Genomic DNA, 20,000 nt, shown 5'->3' on the forward strand with positions numbered 1-20,000 from the left:
TACACCAGTAATCACTGTAACAGTACTACCTTCACCTCTTACACCAGTAATCACTGTAACAGTACTACCTTCACCTCTTACACCAGTAATCACTGTAACAAGGGGATCGATACACTTGTCAATCTATCTCAGAGAACCTGACTGAAACACAAAGGATGTCAGTGTGTATGTGATTTCAACAGCTCTCACTGAGCAGCATTGTCGTGTAGTGAGGAGGAAGGGGGTCAAAGCTACAGAGGTGGTCTCTCCAGACAGACCGCAGACCTCTGCTCCAGCCCACACTGCAGACACCAACACAATGGCCTGACCTTGTCTGTTACATTTTTGGTGTGTTTGTTTTAAAGGTTTCCTCAGAACCACAGGCAAACACACACACACACGCACGCATGTGCACAGACATGCACGGACACGCACATATACCAGTCATACTGGTTCAATTATCAATAGGATCACAGATCACGGACACACACCTGTCACATTGAAAGAAAGAATGAGAGAGAGAGAGAGTTGTCGTCTAATGAATTGACCTCAGGGCAGAAACGTTGCTCAATCTGTCTCTAACCGGTTTTAATGGAGGAGTGGAGCAATCCGTGTCTGTTTGTCACGCTCCTATCATAATACATGTGGCGTGGGAAAAGTCCTAGAATGAACTGCAAATACTACTGCCATTTGCAGAGATATTCTCATTGCCAATGTTTCCATATACTTGCACAAAAAACATGGATTTACACCACATTCAGGAAGTATTCAGACCTCTCCCCTTTTCCCACATTTTGTTACGTTACAGCCTTATTCTAAAATGGATTATTTTTTAATCATCAATTTACACACAATACCCCATAATGACAATGCGAATACACAAGTATTCAGACCTTGTACTATAAGACTAGAAATTGAGCTCAGGTTCATCCTGTTTCCATTCATCATCCTTGAGATGTTTCTACAACTTGATTAGAGTCCACCTGTGGTAAATTAATTTGATTGGACATGATTTGGAAAGGCACACACCTGTCTATATAAGGATGACAGTGACAGTTGACAGTGCATGTCAGAGCAAAAACCAAGCCATGAGGTCAAAGCAATTGTCCGTAGAGCTCCAAGACAGGATTGTGTCGAGCCACAGATCTGGGGAAGGGTACCAAAAAATGGATGCAGCATCGAAGGTCCCCAAGAACACAGTGGCCTCCATCATTCTTAAGTGGATGAAGTTTGGAACCACCAATTTCTAAAAACCTGTTTTTGTCATTATGGGATATTGGGTGTAGATTGACGAGGGAAAAAAAGTTAAGAACAATTTCTTATTTTCAATGACGGCCTAGGAACAGTGTTAACTGCCTGTTCAGGGGCCGAATGACAGATGTGTACCTTGTCAGCTCGGGGGTTTGAACTTGCAACCTTCCGGTTACTAGTCCAACGCGCTAACCACTAGGCTACCCTGCCGCCCCATATGGGATTTACACTGTCAGCAGGGTGTCCGTGTCCGTGAAAATGTGGCACAAAACAATGTGGCCGGGAAGATTATAATTTACTGGCCATTTGAGAAACGTATCAGATACATTTGCATTGGTTGTGTAACCCCTTAGGGCGTCCACTCACGGTGCTCAGAATGACAGAAATCACATTTACATTATGGTAATTCATCTGAACAAAACATGCAACTCCTGTAATGAATTAGCCAATAAAAATATATATTTTCAAGCCTCCCGAGTGGCGCAGCGGTCTAAAGCACTGCATCGCAGCTTGAGGTGTCACTACAGACCCGGGCTTGATCCCGGGCTGTGTCACAAATGGCTGTGACAGGGAGTCCCATAGGGCGGCGCACAATTGGCCCAGCGTCGTCCGGGTTAGTTTGGCCGGGCGGGTTTTACTTGGCTCATTGAGCTCTAGCGACTCCTTGTGGCAGGCCGGGCGCCTGCAGGCTGACTACGGTCGTAAGTTTAACAGTGTTTCCTCCGACACGTTGGTGCAACTGGCTTCTGGGTTAAGCGGGAGGGTGTTAAGAAGCGCGGTTTGGCGGGTCATGTTTCGAAGACGCATGACTCTACCTTAGCCTCTCCCGATTCCATTGGGGAGTTGAGCGATGAGACAAGATCGCAATTGGATATCAAGAAATTGGGGAGAAAAAGGGAAATAAAAAAAATATCTGTTAGAAACTTAGAAAGAGAGTGAATCAAAAGATGCAACAACTAGAATGGGTTGCTAATATGACTAGGATTATGAATTTGGCTTCAGGACAACGAAGGAAAGTTGATATGAAAACCAACAGAACAGGAGAGAAATGGCATATGTGGAAGTCTTCCACAGACAGCGTACGTGGGAAAAGGCCTACAGTTGAAGTCGGAAGTTTCAATACACCTTAGCCAAATACATTTAAACTCAGTTTTCATAATTCCTGACATTTAATCCGAGTAAATAGTCCCTGTCAGTTAGGATCACCATTTCATTTTAAGAATGTGAAATGTCAGAATAATAGTAGAGAAAATAATTTATTTCAGCTTTTATTTCTTTCATCACATTCCCAGTGGGTCAGAAGTTTACATACACTCAATTAGTTTTTGGTAGCATTGCCTTTAAATTGTTTGACTTGGGTCAAACGTTTCGGGTAGCCTTCCACAAGCTTCCCACATTAAGTTGGGTGAATTTTGGCCCATTCCTCCTGACAGAGCTGGTGTAACGGAGTCAGGTTTGTAGGCCTCCTTGCTTGCCCACGCATTTTCAGTAATGCCAACACATTTTCTTTGGGATTGAGGTCAAGGCTTTGTGATGGCCACTCCAATACCTTGACTTTGTTGTCCTTAAGCCATTTTGCCACAACTTCGAAAGTATGCTTGGGGTCATTGTCCATTTGGAAGACCGATATGTGACCAAGCTTTAACTTCCTGACTGATGTCTTGAGATGTTGCTTCAATATATACACATAATTTCCCTTCCTCATGATGACATCTATTTTGTGAAGTGCACCAGTCACTCCTGCAGCAAAGCACCCCACAAGATGATGCTGCCACCCCCGTGCTTCACGGTTGAGATTGTGTTCTTCGGCTTGCAAGCCTCACCCTTTTTCCTCCAAGCATAACAATGGTCATTATGGCCAAACAGTTCTATTTTTGTTTCATCAGACCAGAGGATATTTCTGCAAAAAGTAAATCTTTGTCCCCATGTGCAGTTGGAAACCGTAGTCTGTATTTTTTATGGCGGTTTAGAGCAGTGGCTTCTTCCTTGCTGAACGGCCTTTCAGGTTATGCTGATATAGGACTCGTTTTATAGATACGGATATACAGTGCCTTGCGAAAGTATTCGGCCCCCTTGAACTTTGCGACCTTTTGCCACATTTCAGGCTTCAAACATAAAGATATAAAACTGTATTTTTTTGTGAAGAATCAACAACAAGTGGGACACAATGATGAAGTGGAACAACATTTATTGGATATTTCAAACTTTTTTAACAAATCAAAAACTGAAAAATTGGGCGTGCAAAATTATTCAGCCCCTTTACTTTCAGTGCAGCAAACACTCTCCAGAAGTTCAGTGACGATCTCTGAATGATCCAATGTTGACCTAAATGACTAATGATGATAAATACAATCCACCTGTGTGTAATCAAGTCTCCGTATAAATGCACCTGCACTGTGATAGTCTCAGAGGTCCGTTAAAAGCGCAGAGAGCATCATGAAGAACAAGGAACACACCAGGCAGGTCCGAGATACTGGTGTGAAGAAGTTTAAAGCCGGATTTGGATACAAAAAGATTTCCCAAGCTTTAAACATCCCAAGGAGCACTGTGCAAGCGATAATATTGAAATGGAAGGAGTATCAGACCACTGCAAATCTACCAAGACCTGGCCGTCCCTCTAAACTTTCAGCTTATACAAGGAGAAGACTGATCAGAGATGCAGCCAAGAGGCCCATGATCACTCTGGATGAACTGCAGAGATCTACAGCTGAGGTGGGAGACTCTGTCCATAGGACAACAATCAGTCATATATTGCACAAATCTGGCCTTTATGGAAGAGTGGCAAGAAGAAAGCCATTTCTTAAAGATATCCATAAAAAGTGTCGTTTAAAGTTTGCCACAAGCCACCTGGGAGACACACCAAACATGTGGAAGAAGGTGCTCTGGTCAGATGAAACCAAAATTGAACTTTTTGGCAACAATGCAAAACGTTATGTTTGGCATAAAAGCAACACAGCACATCACCCTGAACACACCATCTCCACTGTCAAACATGGTGGTGGCAGCATCATGGTTTGGGCCTGCTTTTCTTCAGCAGGGACAGGGAAGATGGTTAAAATTGATGGGAAGATGGATGGAGCCAAATACAGGACCATTCTGGAAGAAAACCTGATGGAGTCTGCAAAAGACCTGAGACTGGGACGGAGATTTGTCTTCCAACAAGACAATGATCCAAAACATAAAGCAAAATCTACAATGGAATGGTTCAAAAATAAACATATCCAGGTGTTAGGATGGCCAAGTCAAAGTCCAGACCTGAATCCAATCGAGAATCTGTGGAAAGAACTGAAAACTGCTGTTCACAAATGCTCTCCATCCAACCTCACTGAGCTCGAGCTGTTTTGCAAGGAGGAATGGGAAAAAATGTCAGTCTCTCGATGTGCAAAACTGATAGAGACATACCCCAAGTGACTTACAGCTGTAATCGCAGCAAAAGGTGGCGCTACAAAGTATTAACTTAAGGGAGCTGAATAATTTTGCATAATTTTTTAACAAATCAGTTTTTGATTTGTTAAAAAAGTTTGAAATATCCAATAAATGTTGTTCCACTTCATGATTGTGTCCCACTTGTTGTTGATTCTTCACAAAAAAATACAATTTTATATATTTATGTTTGAAGCCTGAAATGTGGCAAAAGGTCGCAAAGTTCAGGGGGGCCGAATACTTTCGCAAGGCACTGTAGATACTTTTGTACCTGTTTCCTCCAACATCTTCTCAAGATCCTTTGCTGCTGTTCTGGGATTGATTTGCACTTTTTGCACCTTCCCGAGCGGTATGACGCCTGTGTGGTCCCATGGTGTTTATACTTGCATACTATTGTTTGTACAGATGAACGTGGTAACTTCAGGTGTTTGGAAATTGCTCCCAAGGATGAACCAGACTTGTGGAGGTCTACAATTTTTTTCTGAAGTCTTGGCTGATATATTTTGATTTTTCCATGCTGTCAAGCAAAGAGGCAGTGAGTTTGAAGGTAGGCCTTGAAATACATCCACAGGTACACCTCCAATTGACTCAAATTATGTAAATTAGCCTATCAGAAGCTTCTAAAGCCATGACATCATTTTCTGGAATTTTCCAAGCTGTTTAAAGGCACAGTCAACGTAGTGTATGTAAACTTCTGACCCACTGGAATTGTGATACAGTGAATTATAAATTAATTAATCTGTCTGTAAACAATTGTTGGAAAAATTACTTGTGTCATGCACAAAGTAGATGTCCTAACTGACATGACAAAACTATAGTTTGTTAACAAGAAATTTGTGGAGTGTTTGAAAAACAAGTTTTAATGACTCCAACCTAGGTGTATGTAAACTTCTGACTTCAACTGTTGATGAATGTGATTGAAAGAACCAGAATTTTCATCCGTATATTTGACAGTTTTAATTTGTCGGCTTTATGTATTTTTACATAGTTGACAACGGAAGTTATGGGCCAACGGCTGCATTGGCCATCTCTGGGCTGCATTGGCCATCTCTGGGCTGCATTGGTCATCTCTGGGCTGCATTGACCATCTCTGGGCTGCATTGGTCATCTCTGGGCTGCATTGGCCATCTCTGGGCTGCATTGGTCATCTCTGGGCTGCATTGACCATCTCTGGGCTGCATTGGTCATCTCTGGGCTGCATTGGCCATCTCTGGGCTGCATTGGTCATCTCTGGGCTGCATTGGCCATCTCTGGGCTGTATTGGCCATCTCTGGGCTGCATTGGCCATCTCTGGGCTGCATTGGTCATCTCTGGGCTGCATTGGCCATCTCTGGGCTGCATTGGCCATCTCTGGGCTGCATTGGCCATCTCTGGGCTGCATGGCCATCTCTGGGCTGCATGGTCATCTCTGGGCTGCATTGGCCATCTCTGGGCTGCATGGTCATCTCTGGGCTGCATTGGCCATCTCTGGGCTGCATTGGCCATCTCTGGGCTGCATTGGCCATCTCTGGGCTGCATTGGCCATCTCTGGGCTACATTGACCATCTCTGGGCTGCATGGCCATCTCTGGGCTGCATGGTCATCTCTGGGCTGCATTGGCCATCTCTGGGCTGCATTGGCCATCTCTGGGCTGCATTGGCCATCTCTGGGCAGCATTGGCCATCTCTGGGCTGCATTGGTCATCTCTGGGCTGCATTGGTCATCTCTGGGCTGCATTGGCCATCTCTGGGCTGTATTGGCCATCTCTGGGCTGCATTGGCCATCTCTGGGCTGCATTGGTCATCTCTGGGCTGCATTGGCCATCTCTGGGCTGCATTGGCCATCTCTGGGCTGCATTGGCCATCTCTGGGCTGCATGGCCATCTCTGGGCTGCATGGTCATCTCTGGGCTGCATTGGCCATCTCTGGGCTGCATGGTCATCTCTGGGCTGCATTGGCCATCTCTGGGCTGCATTGGCCATCTCTGGGCTGCATTGGCCATCTCTGGGCAGCATTGGCCATCTCTGGGCTACATTGGCCATCTCTGGGCTGCATGGCCATCTCTGGGCTGCATGGTCATCTCTGGGCTGCATTGGCCATCTCTGGGCTACATTGACCATCTCTGGGCTGCATGGCCATCTCTGGGCTGCATGGTCATCTCTGGGCTGCATTGGCCATCTCTGGGCTGCATTGGCCATCTCTGGGCTGCATTGGCCATCTCTGGGCAGCATTGGCCATCTCTGGGCTACATTGGCCATCTCTGGGCTGCATGGCCATCTCTGGGCTGCATGGTCATCTCTGGGCTGCATTGGCCATCTCTGGGCTACATTGACCATCTCTGGGCTGCATGGCCATCTCTGGGCTGCATGGTCATCTCTGGGCTGCATGGCCATCTCTGGGCTGCATGGCCATCTCTGGGCTGCATGGCCATCTCTGAGTTCCATGCGCTCAATTAGGCTATTTAGCCGCCAATGATCACGGTGTAGCCTCACAATGTGTCCGTCCATAAGGCAGAGGCTGGTGCACTCGCATTAGTAAAATTGTTACTTTTAGAGTCTATTCATTTGAATTAATATTTTTATGATTAACCACGTGACAATGATTTTGAGAAATTAAAACATTATTATTGAAAAGAAACTATTCCACGAAAATGCACATATGAAAATCATACATTTCTTTGATATGGCGTAGATGTGAGGGGGTCAGGGGTTAGGGTTACCTTGTAGCATGCTGCGGTAGGCAGCCTCTGATATAGCGTAGATGTGAGGGGGCATCTCATGGCGTTTCTTCCCTCGGTACATCTCCACTATAGACTCTGTGTAGATGGGCAGGTTCTTATAGGGGTTGATCACCACACAGAACAGGCCCGAGTATGTCTGCAAACACACACACACACACCCAGGATAGATATACACAAAGTTCAATGATAACTAAAATACCATGCTTAATCTCAATGACCCATGCCCTCCCAATGCCTAGACCCAGCCATTAAGCCAGGCAATGTCATATCATACACGCACCTAATCTGAGTCATATAACAGCAGCATTAGGAGAGGGAGGGTCAATCCCGCCCAACATTCTCCCCCCATTAACCTACAGTATGAGTAGGACACATTAACCTACAGTATGAGTAGGACACATTAACCTACAGTATGAGTGGGGTCAGGTGGAATGTGTAAGGAGGCATTTGTAATGAAAAAGAAAGATAGCTGTCAGGATAACCAATCAACCAGCTAGTGCTACAACACAGGTTTATGAATGAAATATGCAGGCAACAGTGTAACGGTACTGATAACAAGATGACTCTGTGGATTCTGACTGGTCACCCCTAACCATCCACCTCCTCTCACACCCTTCCCTGATAATCCACACATACAGTATGTGTGTGTGTGTGTGTGTGTGTGTGTGTGTGTGTGTGTGTGTGTGTGTGTGTGGTGGACTGAAATATGAGGGTCAGTATACTGCCTTGTCCACCAAAATCCCCCATTTTCTCTCTATCTCTCTTTCTCTAAAGCAGATAAGATAAACATAAACAGCCTTCAGATTCCTCAACATAGATATACAATACAAAGTGTAGTTCACTATGTAACATTCTAACTCTTTCTGACACATTCTTCATATCAAAGTTCCGCAACACTTATTTTTCTTTCTTTCTTATTATCTATCTTACACTCTATCAATTTCTCTTCCTCTTCCTATCTCTCTCATCCTTCCCTTCATTGGTTCAGTCACGAAACAGGAGATGCAGCTCTCCTTTCTCCTCTGTCCTTCTCTCTCTTATATAAACAACTGTGATGTAACACAACCGCTCCTCTTATATCAGTTAAACTGATGTTACAGTTCTCTCTGAGTAACCCCCCCCTCCCCCCATACACACACAATCTTGTACAACTAACCTCGTGGGGACACACAATTCAGTCCCATTCAAAATTCAATTTTCCATAACCAATAACCCTAAACTTAACCCTGGCTCCTAACCCTTACCCATAAACTAACCCTAGCTCCTAACCCTTACCCATAAACTAACCCTAGCTCCTAACCCTTACCCATGAACTAACCCTTACCCATGAACTAACCCTAGCTCCTAACCCTTACCCATAAACTAACCCTAGCTCCTAACCCTTACCCATAAACTAACCCTAGCTCCTAACCCTTACCCATGAACTAACCCTTACCCATGAACTAACCCTAGCTCCTAACCCTTACCCATAAACTAACCCTAGCTCCTAACCATTACCCATAAACTAACCCAAACCCATAAACTAACCCGAACTCCTAACCCTTACCCATAAACTAACCCTAGCTCCTAACCCTTACCCATAAACTAACCATAACTCCTAACCCTTACCCATAAACTAACCCTTACCCATAAACTAACCCTAACTCCTAACCCTTACCCATAAACTAACCCTAGCTCCTAACCCTTACCAATAAACTAACCCTAGCTCCTAACCCTTACCCATAAACTAACCCTAGCTCCTAACCCTTACCCATAAACTAACCCTAACCCATAAACTAACCCTAACTCCTAACCCTAACCCATAAACTAACCCTAAAGCATAAACTAACCCTAACTCCTAACCTTAACCCATACACTAACCCTAACCCATAAACTAACCCTAACTCCTAACACTAACCCATAAACTAACCCTAACCCATAAACTAACCCTAACCCATAAACTAACCCTAACTCCTAACCCTAACCCATAAACTAACCCTAACCCATAAACTAACCCTAACTCCTAAACCTAATCCATAAACTAACCCTAACTCCTAACCCTAACCCATAAACTAACCCTAACCCATAAACTAACCCTAACTCCTAACCCTAACCCATAAACTAACCCTAACCCATAAACTAACCCTAACTCCGAACCCTAACCCATAAACTAACCCTAACCCATAAACTAACCCTAACTCCTAACCCTCACCCATAAAATAACCCTAACTTATAACCCTTACACATAAACTAACCCGAACTCCTAACCCTTACCCATAAACTAACCCTAGCTCCTAACCCTTACCCATAAACTAAACCTAACTCCTAACCCTTACCCATAAACTAACCCTAACTCCTAACCCTAACCCATAAACTAACCCTTACCCATAAACTAACCCTAACCCATAAACTAACCCTAACTCCTAACCCTCACCCATAAACTAACCCTAACTTATAACCCTTACCCATAAACTAACCCGAACTCCTAAACCTTACCCATAAACTAACCCTAGCTCCTAACCCTTACCCATAAACTAACCCTTACCCATAAACTAACCCTAGCTCCTAACCCTTACCCATAAACTAACCCTAGCTCCTAACCCTTACCCATAAACTAACCTTAGCTCCTAACCCTTACCCATAAACTAACTCTTACCCATGAACTAACCCTTACCCATAAACTAACCCTTACCCATAATCTAACCCTAGCTCCTAACCCTTACCCATAAATTAACCCTAGCTCCTAACCCTTACCCATAAACTAACCCTAACTCCTAACCCTTACCCATAAACTAACCCTAACCCATAAACTAACCCTACCTCCTAACCATTACCCATAAACTAACCCATACCCATAAACTAACCCGAACTCCTAACCCTTACCCAAAAACTAACCCTAGCTCCTAACCCTTACCCATAAACTAACCCTAGCTCCTAACCCTTACCCATAAACTAACCCTAGCTCCTAACCCTTACCCATAAACTAACCCTTACCCATGAACTAACCCTAACCCATAAACTAACCCTACCTCCTAACCATTACCCATAAACTAACCCATACCCATAAACTAACCCGAACTCCTAACCCTTACCCAAAAACTAACCCTAGCTCCTAACCCTTACCCATAAACTAACCCTAGCTCCTAACCCTTACCCATAAACTAAACCTAGCTCCTAACCCTTACCCATAAACTAACCCTAGCTCCTAACCCTAACCCATAAACTAACCCTAGCTCCTAACCCTTACCCATAAATTAACCCTAGCTCCTAACCCTTACCCATAAATTAACCCTAGCTCCTAACCCTTACCCATAAACTAACCCTAACTCCTAACCCTTACCCATAAACTAACCCGAACCCATAAACTAACCCTAGCTCCTAACCATTACCCATAAACTAACCCTTACCCATAAACTATCCCTAGCTCCTAACCCTTACCCATAAACATAAACGAACCATAACTCCTAACCCTTACCCATAAACTAACCCTTACCCATAAACTAACCCTAACTCCTAACCCTTACCCATAAACTAACCCTAGCTCCTAACCCTTACCAATAAACTAACCCTAGCTCCTAACCCTTACCCATAAACTAACCCTAACTCCTAACCCTAACCCATAAACTAACCCTAACTCCTAACCCTAACCCATAAACTAACCCTAACCCATAAACTAACCCTGACCCTAAACCATAAACTAACCCTAACTCCTAACCCTAACCCATAAACTAACCCTAACCCATAAACTAACCCTAACTCCTAACCCTAACCCATAAACTAACCCTAACCCATAAACTAACCCTAACTCCTAACCCTAACCCATAAACTAACCCTAACCCATAAACTAACCCTAACCCATAAACTAACCCTAACTCCTAACCCTAATCCATAAACTAACCCTAACTCCTAACCCTAATCCATAAACTAACCCTAACTCCTAACCCTAACCCATAAACTAACCCTAACTTATAACCCTTACCCATAAACTATCCCTAGCTCCTAACCCTTACCCATAAACATAAACGAACCATAACTCCTAACCCTTACCCATAAACTAACCCTTACCCATAAACTAACCCTAACTCCTAACCCTTACCAATAAACTAACCCTAGCTCCTAACCCTTACCCATAAACTAACCCTAGCTCCTAACCCTTACCCATAAACTAACCCTAACCCATAAACTAACCCTAACTCCTAACCCTAACCCATAAACTAACCCTAACCCATAAACTAACCCTAACTCCTAACCCTAACCCATACACTAACCCTAACCCATAAACTAACCCTAACTCCTAACCCTAACCCATAAACTAACCCTAACCCATAAACTAACCCTAACCCATAAACTAACCCTAACTCCTCACCCATACCCATAAACTAAACCTAGCTCCTAACCATTACCCATAAACTAACCCTAGCTCCTAACCCTAACCCATAAACTAACCCCAGCTCCTAACCCTTACCCATAAACTAACCCTTACCCATAAACTAACCCTAGCTCCTAACCCTTACCCATAAACTAATCCTAGCTCCTAACCCTTACCAATAAATTAACCCTAGCTCCTAACCCTTACCCATAAACTAACCCTAACTCCTAACCCTTACCCATAAACTAACCCATACCCATAAACTAACCCGAACTCCTAACCCTTACCCATAAACTAACCCTAGCTCCTAACCCTTACCCATAAACTAACCCTAACTCCTAACCCTCACCCATAAACGAACCCTAACTTATAACCCTTACCCATAAACTATCCCTAGCTCCTAACCCTTACCCATAAACATAAACGAACCATAACTCCTAACCCTTAACCATAAACTAACCCTTACCCATAAACTAACCCTAACTCCTAACCCTTACCCATAAACTAACCCTAGCTCCTAACCCTTACCAATAAACTAACCCTAGCTCCTAACCCTTACCCATAAACTAACCCTAGCTCCTAACCCTAACCCATAAACTAACCCTAACTCCTAACCCTAACCCATAAACTAACCCTAATCCATAAACTAACCCTAACTCCTAACCCTAACCCATAAACTAACCCTAACCCTAACCCATAAACTAACCCTAACTCCTAACCCTAACCCATAAACTAACCCTAACTCCTAACCCTTACCCATAAACTAACCCTAACCCATAAACTAACCCTAACTCCTAACCCTAACCCATAAACTAACCCTAACCCATAAACTAACCCTAACTCCTAACCCTAACCCATAAACTAACCCTAACTTATAACCCTTACCCATAAACTATCCCTAGCTCCTAACCCTTACCCATAAACATAAACGAACCATAACTCCTAACCCTTACCCATAAACTAACCCTTACCCATAAACTAACCCTAACTCCTAACCCTTACCAATAAACTAACCCTAACCCATAAACTAACCCTAACTCCTAACCCTAACCCATACACTAACCCTTACCCATAAACTAACCCTAACTCCTAACCCTCACCCATAAACGAACCCTAACTTATAACCCTTACCCATAAACTATCCCTAGCTCCTAACCCTTACCCATAAACATAAACGAACCATAACTCCTAACCCTTACCCATAAACTAACCCTTACCCATAAACTAACCCTAACTCCTAACCCTTACCAATAAATTAACCCTAGCTCCTAACCCTTACCCATAAACTAACCCTAACTCCTAACCCTTACCCATAAACTAACCCTAACCCATAAACTACCCCTAGCTCCTAACCATTACCCATAAACTAACCCATACCCATAAACTAACCCGAACTCCTAACCCTTACCCATAAACTAACCCTAGCTCCTAACCCTTACCCATAAACTAACCCTAACTCCTAACCCTTACCCATAAACTAACCCTAACTCCTAACCCTAACCCATAAACTAACCCTAACTCCTAACCCTCACCCATAAACGAACCCTAACTTATAACCCTTACCCATAAACTATCCCTAGCTCCTAACCCTTACCCATAAACATAAACGAACCATAACTCCTAACCCTTAACCATAAACTAACCCTTACCCATAAACTAACCCTAACTCCTAACCCTTACCCATAAACTAACCCTAGCTCCTAACCCTTACCAATAAACTAACCCTAGCTCCTAACCCTTACCCATAAACTAACCCTAGCTCCTAACCCTAAACCATAAACTAACCCTAACTCCTAACCCTAACCCATAAACTAACCCTAATCCATAAACTAACCCTAACTCCTAACCCTAACCCATAAACTAACCCTAACCCTAACCCATAAACTAACCCTAACTCCTAACCCTAACCCATAAACTAACCCTAACTCCTAACCCTTACCCATAAACTAACCCTAACCCATAAACTAACCCTAACTCCTAACCCTAACCCATAAACTAACCCTAACCCATAAACTAACCCTAACTCCTAACCCTAATCCATAAACTAACCCTAACTCCTAACCCTAACCCATAAACTAACCCTAACTTATAACCCTTACCCATAAACTATCCCTAGCTCCTAACCCTTACCCATAAACATAAACGAACCATAACTCCTAACCCTTACCCATAAACTAACCCTTACCCATAAACTAACCCTAACTCCTAACCCTTACCAATAAACTAACCCTAGCTCCTAACCCTTACCCATAAACTAACCCTAGCTCCTAACCCTTACCCATAAACTAACCCTAACCCATAAACTAACCCTAACTCCTAACCCTAACCCATAAACTAACCCTAACCCATAAACTAACCCTAACTCCTAACCCTAACCCATACACTAACCCTAACCCATAAACTAACCCTAACTCCTAACCCTAACCCATAAACTAACCCTAACCCATAAACTAACCCTAACCCATAAACTAACCCTAACTCCTCACCCATACCCATAAACTAAACCTAGCTCCTAACCATTACCCATAAACTAACCCTAGCTCCTAACCCTAACCCATAAACTAACCCCAGCTCCTAACCCTTACCCATAAACTAACCCTTACCCATAAACTAACCCTAGCTCCTAACCCTTACCCATAAACTAATCCTAGCTCCTAACCCTTACCAATAAATTAACCCTAGCTCCTAACCCTTACCCATAAACTAACCCTAACTCCTAACCCTTACCCATAAACTAACCCATACCCATAAACTAACCCGAACTCCTAACCCTTACCCATAAACTAACCCTAGCTCCTAACCCTTACCCATAAACTAACCCTAACTCCTAACCCTCACCCATAAACGAACCCTAACTTATAACCCTTACCCATAAACTATCCCTAGCTCCTAACCCTTACCCATAAACATAAACGAACCATAACTCCTAACCCTTAACCATAAACTAACCCTTACCCATAAACTAACCCTAACTCCTAACCCTTACCCATAAACTAACCCTAGCTCCTAACCCTTACCAATAAACTAACCCTAGCTCCTAACCCTTACCCATAAACTAACCCTAGCTCCTAACCCTAACCCATAAACTAACCCTAACTCCTAACCCTAACCCATAAACTAGCCCTAATCCATAAACTAACCCTAACTCCTAACCCTAACCCATAAACTAACCCTAACCCTAACCCATAAACTAACCCTAACTCCTAACCCTAACCCATAAACTAACCCTAACTCCTAACCCTTACCCATAAACTAACCCTAACCCATAAACTAACCCTAACTCCTAACCCTAACCCATAAACTAACCCTAACCCATAAACTAACCCTAACTCCTAACCCTAACCCATAAACTAACCCTAACTTATAACCCTTACCCATAAACTATCCCTAGCTCCTAACCCTTACCCATAAACATAAACGAACCATAACTCCTAACCCTTACCCATAAACTAACCCTTACCCATAAACTAACCCTAACTCCTAACCCTTACCAATAAACTAACCCTAACCCATAAACTAACCCTAACTCCTAACCCTAACCCATACACTAACCCTTACCCATAAACTAACCCTAACTCCTAACCCTCACCCATAAACGAACCCTAACTTATAACCCTTACCCATAAACTATCCCTAGCTCCTAACCCTTACCCATAAACATAAACGAACCATAACTCCTAACCCTTACCCATAAACTAACCCTTACCCATAAACTAACCCTAACTCCTAACCCTTACCAATAAATTAACCCTAGCTCCTAACCCTTACCCATAAACTAACCCTAACTCCTAACCCTTACCCATAAACTAACCCTAACCCATAAACTACCCCTAGCTCCTAACCATTACCCATAAACTAACCCATACCCATAAACTAACCCGAACTCCTAACCCTTACCCATAAACTAACCCTAGCTCCTAACCCTTACCCATAAACTAACCCTAACTCCTAACCCTTACCCATAAACTAACCCTAACTCCTAACCCTAACCCATAAACTAACCCTAACTCCTAACCCTCACCCATAAACGAACCCTAACTTATAACCCTTACCCATAAACTATCCCTAGCTCCTAACCCTTACCCATAAACATAAACGAACCATAACTCCTAACCCTTAACCATAAACTAACCCTTACCCATAAACTAACCCTAACTCCTAACCCTTACCCATAAACTAACCCTAGCTCCTAACCCTTACCAATAAACTAACCCTAGCTCCTAACCCTTACCCATAAACTAACCCTAGCTCCTAACCCTAAACCATAAACTAACCCTAACTCCTAACCCTAACCCATAAACTAACCCTAATCCATAAACTAACCCTAACTCCTAACCCTAACCCATAAACTAACCCTAACCCTAACCCATAAACTAACCCTAACTCCTAACCCTAACCCATAAACTAACCCTAACTCCTAACCCTTACCCATAAACTAACCCTAACCCATAAACTAACCCTAACTCCTAACCCTAACCCATAAACTAACCCTAACCCATAAACTAACCCTAACTCCTAACCCTAACCCATAAACTAACCCTAACTTATAACCCTTACCCATAAACTATCCCTAGCTCCTAACCCTTACCCATAAACATAAACGAACCATAACTCCTAACCCTTACCCATAAACTAACCCTTACCCATAAACTAACCCTAACTCCTAACCCTTACCAATAAACTAACCCTAACCCATAAACTAACCCTAACTCCTAACCCTAACCCATACACTAACCCTTACCCATAAACTAACCCTAACTCCTAACCCTCACCCATAAACGAACCCTAACTTATAACCCTTACCCATAAACTATCCCTAGCTCCTAACCCTTACCCATAAACATAAACGAACCATAACTCCTAACCCTTACCCATAAACTAACCCTTACCCATAAACTAACCCTAACTCCTAACCCTTACCCATAAACTAACCCTAGCTCCTAACCCTTACCAATAAACTAACCCTAGGTCCTAACCCTTACCCATAAACTAACCCTAGCTCCTAACCCTTACCCATAAACTAACCCTAACCCATAAACTAACCCTAACTCCTAACCCTAACCCATAAACTAACCCTAAAGCATAAACTAACCCTAACTCCTAACCCTAACCCATACACTAACCCTAACCCATAAACTAACCCTAACTCCTAACACTAACCCATAAACTAACCCTAACCCATAAACTAACCCTAACCCATAAACTAACCCTAACTCCTAACCCTAACCCATAAACTAACCCTAACCCATAAACTAACCCTAACTCCTAAACCTAATCCATAAACTAACCCTAACTCCTAACCCTAACCCATAAACTAACCCTAACCCATAAACTAACCCTAACTCCTAACCCTAACCCATAAACTAACCCTAACCCATAAACTAACCCTAACTCCGAACCCTAACCCATAAACTAACCCTAACCCATAAACTAACCCTAACTCCTAACCCTCACCCATAAAATAACCCTAACTTATAACCCTTACACATAAACTAACCCGAACTCCTAACCCTTACCCATAAACTAACCCTAGCTCCTAACCCTTACCCATAAACTAAACCTAACTCCTAACCCTTACCCATAAACTAACCCTAACTCCTAACCCTAACCCATAAACTAACCCTTACCCATAAACTAACCCTAACCCATAAACTAACCCTAACTCCTAACCCTCACCCATAAACTAACCCTAACTTATAACCCTTACCCATAAACTAACCCGAACTCCTAAACCTTACCCATAAACTAACCCTAGCTCCTAACCCTTACCCATAAACTAACCCTTACCCATAAACTAACCCTAGCTCCTAACCCTTACCCATAAACTAACCCTAGCTCCTAACCCTTACCCATAAACTAACCTTAGCTCCTAACCCTTACCCATAAACTAACTCTTACCCATGAACTAACCCTTACCCATAAACTAACCCTTACCCATAATCTAACCCTAGCTCCTAACCCTTACCCATAAATTAACCCTAGCTCCTAACCCTTACCCATAAACTAACCCTAACTCCTAACCCTTACCCATAAACTAACCCTAACCCATAAACTAACCCTACCTCCTAACCATTACCCATAAACTAACCCATACCCATAAACTAACCCGAACTCCTAACCCTTACCCAAAAACTAACCCTAGCTCCTAACCCTTACCCATAAACTAACCCTAGCTCCTAACCCTTACCCATAAACTAACCCTAGCTCCTAACCCTTACCCATAAACTAACCCTTACCCATGAACTAACCCTTACCCATAAACTAACCCTTACCCATAAACTAACCCTAACTCCTCACCCATACCCATAAACTAAACCTAGCTCCTAACCCTTACCCATAAACTAACCCTAGCTCCTAACCCTAACCCATAAACTAACCCTAGCTCCTAACCCTTACCCATAAATTAACCCTAGCTCCTAACCCTTACCCATAAACTAACCCTAACTCCTAACCCTTACCCATAAACTAACCCGAACCCATAAACTAACCCTAGCTCCTAACCATTACCCATAAACTAACCCATACCCATAAACTAACCCGAACTCCTAACCCTTACCCATAAACTAACCCTAGCTCCTAACCCTTACCCATAAACTAACCCTAACTCCTAACCCTCACCCATAAACGAACCCTAACTTATAACCCTTACCCATAAACTATCCCTAGCTCCTAACCCTTACCCATAAACATAAACGAACCATAACTCCTAACCCTTACCCATAAACTAACCCTTACCCATAAACTAACCCTAACTCCTAACCCTTACCCATAAACTAACCCTAGCTCCTAACCCTTACCAATAAACTAACCCTAGCTCCTAACCCTTACCCATAAACTAACCCTAACTCCTAACCCTAACCCATAAACTAACCCTAACTCCTAACCCTAACCCATAAACTAACCCTAACCCATAAACTAACCCTAACCCTAAACCAAAAACTAACCCTAACTCCTAACCCTAACCCATAAACTAACCCTAACCCATAAACTAACCCTAACTCCTAACCCTAATCCATAAACTAACCCTAACTCCTAACCCTAATCCATAAACTAACCCTAACTCCTAACCCTAACCCATAAACTAACCCTAACTTATAACCCTTACCCATAAACTATCCCTAGCTCCTAACCCTTACCCATAAACATAAACGAACCATAACTCCTAACCCTTACCCATAAACTAACCCTTACCCATAAACTAACCCTAACTCCTAACCCTTACCAATAAACTAACCCTAGCTCCTAACCCTTACCCATAAACTAACCCTAGCTCCTAACCCTTACCCATAAACTAACCCTAACCCATAAACTAACCCTAACTCCTAACCCTAACCCATAAACTAACCCTAACCCATAAACTAACCCTAACTCCTAACCCTAACCCATACACTAACCCTAACCCATAAACTAACCCTAACTCCTAACCCTAACCCATAAACTAACCCTAACCCATAAACTAACCCTAACCCATAAACTAACCCTAACTCCTCACCCATACCCATAAACTAAACCTAGCTCCTAACCATTACCCATAAACTAACCCTAGCTCCTAACCCTAACCCATAAACTAACCCTAGCTCCTAACCCTTACCCATAAACTAACCCTTACCCATAAACTAACCCTAGCTCCTAACCCTTACCCATAAACTAATCCTAGCTCCTAACCCTTACCCATAAATTAACCCTAGCTCCTAACCCTTACCCATAAACTAACCCTAACTCCTAACCCTTACCCATAAACTAACCCTAACCCATAAACTACCCCTAGCTCCTAACCATTACCCATAAACTAACCCATACCCATAAACTAACCCGAACTCCTAACCCTTACCCATAAACTAACCCTAGCTCCTAACCCTTACCCATAAACTAACCCTAACTCCTAACCCTTACCCATAAACTAACCCTAACTCCTAACCCTAACCCATAAACTAACCCTAACTCCTAACCCTCACCCATAAACGAACCCTAACTTATAACCCTTACCCATAAACTATCCCTAGCTCCTAACCCTTACCCATAAACATAAACGAACCATAACTCCTAACCCTTAACCATAAACTAACCCTTACCCATAAACTAACCCTAACTCCTAACCCTTACCCATAAACTAACCCTAGCTCCTAACCCTTACCAATAAACTAACCCTAGCTCCTAACCCTTACCCATAAACTAACCCTAGCTCCTAACCCTAACCCATAAACTAACCCTAACTCCTAACCCTAACCCATAAACTAACCCTAACTCCTAACCCTAACCCATAAACTAACCCTAACTCCTA

At 43.0% G+C, this 20,000-nt stretch overlaps 1 protein-coding gene across 2 annotated transcripts in view; it reads right to left on the reverse strand.

Annotated features, from left to right (window-relative positions):
- The window catches only part of LOC135520672 (myosin-10-like), an 87,379-nt gene that overhangs the window by 58,555 nt on the left and 8,824 nt on the right, over positions 1-20,000 (reverse strand). For both annotated transcript variants that reach the window (XM_064946392.1, XM_064946393.1), the window contains exon 4: positions 7,351-7,507. In XM_064946392.1, the coding sequence (XP_064802464.1) occupies positions 7,351-7,507 (157 nt within the window). The remainder of the gene's footprint in view (positions 1-7,350; positions 7,508-20,000) is intronic.

This window comes from Oncorhynchus masou, chromosome 29, assembly GCF_036934945.1.
Source record: "Oncorhynchus masou masou isolate Uvic2021 chromosome 29, UVic_Omas_1.1, whole genome shotgun sequence".
Lineage (NCBI taxonomy): Eukaryota > Metazoa > Chordata > Actinopteri > Salmoniformes > Salmonidae > Oncorhynchus > Oncorhynchus masou.